The sequence below is a fragment of the Catharus ustulatus genome, chromosome 1 (genome assembly GCF_009819885.2).
Source record: "Catharus ustulatus isolate bCatUst1 chromosome 1, bCatUst1.pri.v2, whole genome shotgun sequence".
Taxonomy (NCBI): domain Eukaryota; kingdom Metazoa; phylum Chordata; class Aves; order Passeriformes; family Turdidae; genus Catharus; species Catharus ustulatus.
This window is the reverse complement of record NC_046221.1, coordinates 13,700,618-13,710,567: the sequence shown is the minus strand read 5'-3', so window position 1 is coordinate 13,710,567 and position 9,950 is coordinate 13,700,618. Positions and strand designations below refer to the sequence as shown.

The window sequence follows — 9,950 nt, the reverse complement described above, 5'->3', positions numbered from 1 at the left end:
CTCTGATTCAGAGCCATGACTCAGATTTTAAGCAGGGAATGGTTTGTGGGTGTACATCTATTCTCTTCAATTTGTGGCTGCAGTAAGGCTTAGATACACCATTACCAACACACTAAAACATGTGCCGGCAGACACCCACTTGGGGGGAGAATTTAACTTGGAATCACTGAGACAAGGCTACAGATGAGGTTCACATGATTCCCCTTCATGGCTTCAAATGACAGTCAGGCAGAACATACGGGTAAACCCACAAATGTAGTTTTGAAAGCCCAATTTTCAGTTGCCAGATGGTGAGATGACCCCTAAACCTAAATGTTCAAATATTCATTACAGCCATCTAGATCACTAGCTATCACTTAAGTCTATTATGAACATCAACCAGCACAGAGGATGCAGATTGCATACAGAATTCTAGCTACTGCCACTTTCCTTCAGCACTGAGAAGCAGATGGCTCTTCAGTTACCAACCCACTGATGGAAACCCACACCCCTAGCCACAGCTCCCACAGGAATATATTAATGACTAAATTACAGGTCCCTTGTCTAAATTATTGTTTTCTAGTCCCTCAAATATTGCAACGAAAAAGACATAAAAAGCCATGGGAAGCAGGTTAAGAGCTCACCCTTTTTTGATTCACCTTCAGGCCAGTTTAAGTTTGTACACATCCAAGAGAGGTGACAGGCCTTGCTTGCCTTAAGGATTAAGACTGGGGCACTCTTCTGGTCAAGGAAAGAATGAGAGCAGACTCAAAAAGACCAAATCTCACGTTTCTTGAATGCCCACTGGCATCACTTTTTCTGCCTCTCTTAAAAAGAGAACAAACCCTGAAGAGAGCATGTGATGTGCTGGATTCTGTGCATTACATCAATTTCCAAAGTGTAAGGATCAGCAGATCGTTCATACCCTGCCACTGACAGCTTCCTCTTGATCAGCTCCAGGCAGCACCTCACTCCATGCATCTCACCACTGTGAAGGAGCCAAATGCCTGGCATTTTTAAAAACAAATCTCATAAAACATCCTGAACTGCCTTCAAATGTACAGATGAGTACACAGTATCATGAGTTTCAACCTTTTTTTTTATTCTCTCAAACTCAGGTTTTGATGATCACTAATTCTATTAAGCTGTGACTGGAAAGAAGAAACAAAAATGGACCCATGAGAAGAGTTTTTAAGAAAACAGACCAAGTACATTTTATGAAATTCGACTGAAACTGTTCAATATAATGTGAAATACTACCAGAGAAGTATTGCACTTTTTATCATATATACCTAGTAGGTTATAGATTATACAACCAACATTAAAAGACAGGCAACAGCAATGTGCCAAGTTTCAAGACTGCCCTCAAATCAATCCTTTTCACTAACTGTTGACAGCAAGTGCTACTGTTCTCAGCTGCTGGAAAAAGCCAGTTTGACACACATCAGAACGACCAGATTCCAGCAAAAGGTGATAATTACAGTGTTTGCTGTTCAGTGATTATGTAAAGAACAAGGCCTCTTTCAGATGAGAACATGCCAAACAATCTCCTTATGTATCCATTGCTCCTGTAAACACCAATATATTGAATGTTTGGTTGGATAAGAGTCAGACTTAAAGAACTGAGGCCTTGGCTATACAGACATTGGCAACTATTTTGTCCTACATTACTTTCTGTAGTCCTAAAATAAACGATTTTCTGTTCATGGTATACAACTGCATCAAAGATTTGAAGAGTAAATTTTACAGAACACCAGTGTGTGATTTTATTTATCTCAGTGGAAGAGTGGAAGGAAGGACACACAAAGCTAGTATAACTCTCATCTGTAAAATATCAAATATTTCCAGCTAGTACAGAAGCTCTAGAAAAGGGTTCACATACACTGAGTTTGCCAGTGGTTCAAGTGTACTTTGCACCTGATAGTGTAACAGACTAGTAATGCATGCACCCAGCACTGTCCCCAGCTGAGGAGGAAGAACTTATGGTGGTGTTAATGCCATCTGCTTGTTATTCCAGCCAAAACAACCAAACAAGTGAGTATTTCAGTTTTGCTTAAATCACCACGCAGCTTTCAGTCAAAGGTGTCCTAAAAAGAGGGTAGACATGAATGGTGGAAGTACAGTAATTTCACTATTATAAGCCGCACTGAGTATAAGCCGCACTTCCGGGTCCCAGCAACTTTTCATTCTTTGCCCGTACATAAGCCACACCTGATTATAAGCTGCATATTACAATACAGAGTGTGATAAAAGGTATCTATTCTATCACCATCTGTTGAGGGTGGGGGCAGTGATCCTTATCTCAACGGCAGATATTCTGCTAATGGGCCATCCATTGAAACCAGGCGGGGCATTGTTCTTTTTCTTTTCACCACCCATCCTTCCTCCAGGGAGTCATTTTTAGCTAATGGCCATTGAGTCCCACTGTGTGACTGATAAAATTACTGCATCCCATTGGAAGTTGCTCCAGCCAGGGGGAAGAGCCCAACATTTCTTACCAAGATAAAAACAGAGGTTTTGGGACACTAAGGGAGCCCCTTTCTCCACTGGACTCCAGAGGAAAACCAGATTTCTCCACATCACCACTGGACCTCTGGAGGGAAACTGCACCTTCTACAGGAGCACTGCTTCAACTGAATCACATCTGTCACTGCAGGAGGATGCAGCCACCATTTAATGGGACTACTGCCAACACCCTGCCTGACAGGGTGTCAGGTTGTACTCTGACTTTGTCAGGGTTTGGGGTTTGTTTCTTTGTAGTACTGCATTTCTATTTTAATACTGCATTTCAAAAAGAAGCTCCTGCCTTTCTCAGCAGACACCTGTCCTCCAAACTAAAACAGCAACTTTTCATTCTTTGTCCATATATAAGTCTCACCTGATTATAAGCCGCACTTTGGGTTCGGACCAAAATTTTAGTCAAAATGGTGTGGCTTATAATCGTGAAATTACTATAATTCCCTAAATTACTAGAACTGTTTTACAAGTGACCAACAATACCTTTAGTGACCAACATCCTTTAGGCTTGCTCTATACTACTTCTAAGGTTTAGTCCTTCACCTCCCCGATGCCTGTGCAAGGCTGGGCTTACTGGGAAGGCTAAGGGAGCTGTCATGTCTTGTGCTGTACTCCTGGGAAAGCTGGTGCGGAGCAGCACCAGCATGACTGCCAGGTGACAAACAGCCAGCCTCTAATCTAGATGTCTACTTTTGCTGCCTGTTATATTCTTCCCTTCCCTGATGCAATTATGAATTCCACAGAATGGAGACAATAACAAATGCACATCCAAGCATCCATATGTATATGGATGTTTGGTTACTTTTACCATCATACTTATTCACCCCACCCCCTTTAAAACAACGCATGTTTTTATCAAAGTCTTGTATGGTTTTAAAATTATTATACTCTAACACTTTTTTGACCCTTCCTCTTCTGTTCCCTGACAAAATTGAAAAATGCTGTTTTCTTATCAACTCAGAAGCACAGTACAAGTTACCATAAACAAGTAAAGTGCAGTAAATTCAGATTTGTAATAAGAAAAAATAATCAATGCAAGAACAATTGTTTCCAGAGAATATGTTTTCATACATTGTGGTATCTTAGATAAATTAACTCTAAGTACTTACCATATTTGTAAAGCATGGACAGTGCTAAAATATCTGGGGTAGAAGAATTTATGCTCAATATCAATACTACGTTGCAGTACTTGTTTTTAAACTTAACTTTTTTAAGTATAAGAAGTGTCTTTCTAAGCATAACTGAAAGATCAGTTTATAAAATTTATTTCTCCACTGACCAATTTCTGTACTCTGCTTATTTGGAAAGGTGTTGTACTAACTGAGAGTAATGATACTCACTGCTTTGCAAACAGTTTATGTTATGCTGATTAAATATCTTTCACAGTTCTGTCTGCCTTGTGTGTATGAACACACTAAAATGCAGGCACACACTTTTCTTGCGCAGAACTAGACATTTAGTCTCAAGACAAATTAGAACACCATAGAAACACTTTTTCATTTAGTGTGAGAATGATCAGTACTACTCAATACCAGAGGTGAAATGCATTTAGATATTAGGCATGTATGAGATGTATGAAACCATTATGTTTCTACTCAGCTCTATGGCTTCCTATATACTAGCGGGTCATACACGTCAATAGGCATATGACAAACAAACAAAAAAAGCAGTACAGTTCTACCAGCTTCTTCTAGTAAAAAATTAAAACTGTAGGGTATTTTTCGGGTATCTTCTCTTTTTTACAGTTTGTGCCTCCTGTTAATACTCATTAGCACTTCATATTTTGAACTTACACTTGCTAAAGGTACTGGTTGCAAGGCTGAAGCTCCACACTGTAAACTGCATCCCTGAGCGTCAGCAATGATTTCAGTGATATAACTCAGCTACAGGGGTCTGAATTTTGCACTACTTTTTTCCTGAGGGGGAAGGTGTGATTTATAAAGTAAAATTCAAAATGTTTCCCAGCAATAACAACATTTCCTAAGAGGCACCAAAAAGATTTGAGTTTGTGTGTAATTATGAAAGACATCATCTGGGGATGCCAACTGCACTGAAATAGATGAATGTTTTTAACTCACTAAACATGTCTCAACTCAGCAGCATGCTTACCTAAAACCCAAAATGATGGTTTAGGTATGCAAAAATTGAGAGATAAGGTAATGTTAAAACCTTGCACGTTTGGGCTAGAGCAGTGAAGTTCTTGTGTTGCCTATGAAATGATTCTGAAAATAAATTGGCCAAGCCTTCTTCAAACTCGGCCTTAAAATTTTGCTACTGGAATCTATATTTAAATAAAGCTTTTATTAACCCTTTTATGAACAAGCTTAAAATCTGTTCACTCAAATACAAGTTACAAGATAAAACACAAGATTGGTTTCCAGAAACTTGGGTTTCAGTGTTAGTTTGTGTTTTGGAAAAAGGATCTGCTAATTCAGCATTCAGGAAATACTTTTTCCTTTTTTAGAATTTTATTATGTAATAGAATATTGCCCCTATTTTTTGTCCTAAGATGTAACAATTTTTTTTTATAAAGCATAGAAATGCTCCACACTGAAATAGATTAGAAGTCACTCCAGTCAAAATCTATGCTGATGTGTCTGTTTACCACACCTGGTGACAGTATAAGCACCTGTGCTGTCTCTCACCACATAAGAGACAACTCAAACACTTGAGACAATGATCTACAGCACCATATTACAATTAGTTAAAAAACCTTACTTCCTGAAGACATGCTAAAACCCATGTTAAAACATCTAGATCTTAAGATAGTGGGATAAAACACCATAAATATGGAAGGAATCTTTACTGCCCTTTATTTTTTATTGCCCTTTATTCATCCTTAGCAAAATCAGAAAAACATAGTACCATTCCTTGATGCATTCCCTAGTTAACCACAGAAAGTTTCCTATATCCTCTAGATAGTATATGAATGCAATATCACTTAAGAAATAAGAGACAGCAACAACCTGAGAGTTGGGAGAGAAGCCTTTCATACAGTGAAGAACTAGAAAAAAGAAAAAAAAAAGTAAAAATCTCTCTCCAAAGGTTTTTCTTCTTTAAAATTAGTTCTTGATGTGTGGATTTTTAGTAGGTGATACTACACAATCTAAAAAAATACTGCAAATAGTATATATCTACATATGTATTTTTATATGCACACAAATAAATCTGGCAAAAATAGAACATTTAAACTTAATATTTATCTTGTCAATCATAACTGCCCACATAGCCATGAGGAAACTCTTTTCTACAGCAGGCATTCGGTGTGTTCAAACTCTCAATGCTCCTAAATTCCACTTCCAGTGGTACAGTTAGTACCTTTTAAAATTATAGTTTGCTTGTTTGAGAGTGAAGTCATCATGCCAACCCTGATGAACAACACAGGACATGAAATAGCCTGTGGATTTCTTGTCTCACCCTAACAGCTGGAAATCTAATTGGGCCAGAGGAAAACAAAACATGATAAAAACAACCATAGGAGTCAGGAGGGAAAACAAGAAACAAGCAGTATGAGTTTATGTGGAAACAAACACAGATACCCATCCATGTAGTGTTTCTATCCAATACATTAAAGAAAAAACATTTTTTCAGTTACCAGTCTGCTATATGCTTTCCCATTAAGAGGGTGGTTTCACAAGCCACTGAACTCTATCTTTCATGCTCATGATTACTATTCCTAAGTGTTTGTGAACTACACCACTTAAATCCCCTAAAACGTCAGTTTATTTTCTCTTGTAACATATTCTTACAGTGTGGGATTACAGACACAGGGGAGGCCTTCAGGCACTGAGAATGTAAATTAGCCTAATCTCAAGAAAACAAGATGTGCACTTAACCATAAATATTTTTTATAATCACATTAAACATGACATACCTGGTATTCAGTTTTGTATAAATTAGTTGTTATGTCAGACCTACTTCTGAGGTTATCCAAAATCCAAACATGTAACATTATTTCTACTCTTCAGGCCTGAATAATATTTACAGACATTAATGCTGTATCCAGCTTTACAATCATTCGAGACACATCATATAACTTTATTTTTTTATTTGACAAGCAGCAGTATCATGTTCGTCATTTTTTTTACATTTTAATGTAGATACAATTATTAGGTTATCTGTCATATTACAATATTTAGGTTTTTTGTGTGATTTTTTTTTTACTTTGTCTTAAGATACATTAAAAAACATCAACTGCAAACGTGAAAGGGAAGGAGGGGGGGGAAAAAAAAGCATGGTACCCAACCAATTCTCCACATTTCAGCAATACTTCACTCATTCTTTTAGTAAAGTTTTAAGAAATGTCGTAATGACATGAGCTTGAAATATCTATAGGCATTTTCATTGACGCTCATGACATGGCACTGGTGATGTTGTAAACAGCAGAAAAACAGGGGCTGCCAAGTGACCAATTATGGAGGCACAGGCCTGCCTCTTCCCACAGGAACACACCAAACAGTGACAGCAATGATCTCCTTACAATCATACCTGCAGGATAGCACATCATGCTACATAACTGTATTCGTCTGCAGAGGCCTGGCTTCGCTCTATGTACTGTTTGTCTATCAGGACTTCAATACACTTCTTAATCATGCTGATACTTGGGTTAAACCTAGCTCTTGATTGGCTAATTACCTGCAAAAGAAAGACACATTTTCTGTGTTATTTTTATTTTTCACAGTTATAAATATAATCTAAATATCTGCTAAAAGTTTCAAGGCAAATCAGTATATTTTTCTTTTAAAGACAGGATTAAATAACCCAGAATAGCTAATTTATAACAACCAAGAAAGTATCTCTATGTATTAGTGTCAGGACAGTGAAACTGACTGGTCAGCTCACTGGTTATTTTGGTCACATGTTCCCCAGATCCCTTAATTCTTCTTGCTTGCCTCATTTGTCACAGTACAAATGAATACCCACATTAATTTCCACATTAAAAATTAATCTAATATTAACATATTTCTTCACTACTTTCACAGTGGAGTTGCCCTACCACTAACCTTCTTCCCTATACAATTGGAGAACATCAGGACGAACTTCTCTTCCTTCAGCCATTGAAGACAGATCTACAATTTCCTGAGCTCCATCTGGCTATGCTGGAACTTTTTAATACATGCAGCAAGAAGTTATTTTAAAAACAAATCTGTATTTGCATTGTGGAAGAAGCTGCCACTCCAGGTAAAACTTTAGATGTCTCTTAGCAGTTCTCAGTTTTGCCCATTCTCTTGTAGAGAAGGGGAAGAAATTGTGTGTAATAAGAGAACATGCAAATCTACAAGCAGGAAAATTTTTTCAAACAGAAGATCTTACTACTCAAGTGTCACAATATATTTTGTCTGTAGTTTCTTATTTCTGCTGCAAAGAAAATTATTTTTATTTCAGCTGAATTTTCAGTTTTCTTTACAACTCCTCATGGCTGGCTTTGTCCCAGTTCTAGAGTTTGCTGGGGCCCTCTGTGAGCCAACAGAACTCACCAGGTGGAACTCACCCAGCAAAGCAAACAAAAAGCTCAAAAGACTGAGTTTTGTTGGGCTAACAGCCAAGGGTCTGGTATGTTCCACAGCAGTACAAGTGAGGAGAAACTGGGTGCTAACAAGCTGATAGATCTGCTCGGATTTCATCTAACTTAGCCTCCACTGAAGCTGATTGTCATCACCACACTTCATGTATTTACATAAGACAGAAAGAACAAAAGAGAGAATTTTGTATTGGTATGGGTTTTCCTGTTGTTGTTACTTTTTTTAAAGATAGTACAAGTAAGAAGGATAGACAGAAATACCTGATGGCCAGTATAAAAATTTTCTAGGAATGACTACTCTGACATGTCCCCTTCACTATTCTTCTAGACTTACTCATTTCATAGGAAAAGCTACCTCATCCTGCAGGCGACTGCAACATTGAGCTAGAATTGAAATTATCAGGGTGTATCTAACACAATTAACGATTCCACAAAGACCACATCCTGACACATACAGATCTACCAAGGGTCTGGAATATTTTCTTCAACACCTCACTCTAAATGAAATGTGTGGTGCTGTAGCCTAAGTGTTAGAATCAGAGCTAACTACATTAGCTAGAAGGTTAGGTTAGAAGCCTCTCAAATATCTCTCTAACAGAATAATTCTGCCCTTATAGCTAAGAAAAAAATATTAACTAGGTGAGAAAATATTAACTATTCGTAGTAAACAGACTCCTTTCAGAAAGATTTGTTCTTACTCAAGAAGTCAAACAGCACATTTTAATTGATTATATATTATACATAAGAAAATAAACAACATAATAAAAATAACAATGGCACCAGAATTAGTAACAATATCACAACTATACTCTCTACTTAGTTTTTAACTGAGTAACCATGAAAACATCCACCTTTCTCGCAAAGCTGAAGAAAAAAGTCCTAATGTTTCTACTCTGCAAGAGCAAAACACAGCAGGGACATTTAAGTGGCCCTTCAGTTACACAAAGGCAGAAGCAACCAGAAAGGATTTGTTTCCAAGACAAAGATTTGTAATCTATTTCACCCTTATAAACTGGTGTCAAGCAAAGTACATTTCAAGAAATTTTTCTAATAATTTGACAGTGGGTAGAAAAAAATATTTTCAAAGGTGAGAGGGCTTGCTGCCTATCATTTTCTAGTTTTAATTGCAAATTCTTACATGATATCATCATAATTGAATGGCTGATTTAAATAATGGGAAATCAAATAAACAAAGATTTTGATAAAAACCAGGACCTATGCTGCTTCATCTTTTAGATATTCAAAATCAGTTTTCTCAGATGAAGCTTGCTTTCAGACTATTTGTGCATAAACACTTCTTCAATATAGAAAACCTTTAAGAGGTCTCATGCTGCATCTTCTGGGAAACTCCCTGTTGCTGCTAGGGATTTTTTAAAGAAAAAATTAAGTAGTGGGTGTGGTAAACTGTTTCCTCCACCACCACAAATTGCTCAATGTCTCTCAATCTTCATGCTCAAAATGGTTGAATAAAGCAGCAATCTTAATTCCCCCTCCCAACAGTCGTCTCTGAGGCCATCCAGCACGGCTCAGAGATGCAAGAATGAATTAAACTGAAGAAAGAGCTTTGGAAGTTTGAGAAAGTAAAACTGGGAACTGGTTGGAAAGAGCAGATGTTAGGCTGGAATGAGAAATACAGTTAGGCAGGCAACCAGCAGATGGGAAAGTGGGAGAAAAACTAAAGAAATAGCACTTCCTTTCAAGCCAGCCTGTGACAGTTCACAGGTCATTAATCTGGAATCTAAAAAATCTAGAGAACTGTACCACTTTGTGGAAAAGGGAGATTAAAAAGTGCATGTCTCCATACTCAGACAACTTTTAAAATTTAAGCCATGATTTATAATAAAATAATGATTAGAGCACAAAATTGGCTAAGTGCTTCTGTGGAAATTCCATACTAGAATATCCCTATTCAGGTTTTCAACAGAACCCATAG

The 9,950-nt window shown here is 37.4% G+C and overlaps 1 protein-coding gene across 1 annotated transcript in view; it reads right to left on the bottom strand.

Annotated features, from left to right (window-relative positions):
• Positions 1 to 6,529: 6,529 nt before the first annotated feature.
• CUL2 (cullin 2) overlaps positions 6,530 to 9,950 on the bottom strand; it is a 41,386-nt gene continuing 37,965 nt past the window's right edge. The window contains exon 21 of the mRNA XM_033070701.2: positions 6,530 to 7,131. Within this exon, the coding sequence (XP_032926592.1) occupies positions 7,000 to 7,131 (132 nt within the window). The 3' untranslated portion in view covers positions 6,530 to 6,999. The remainder of the gene's footprint in view (positions 7,132 to 9,950) is intronic.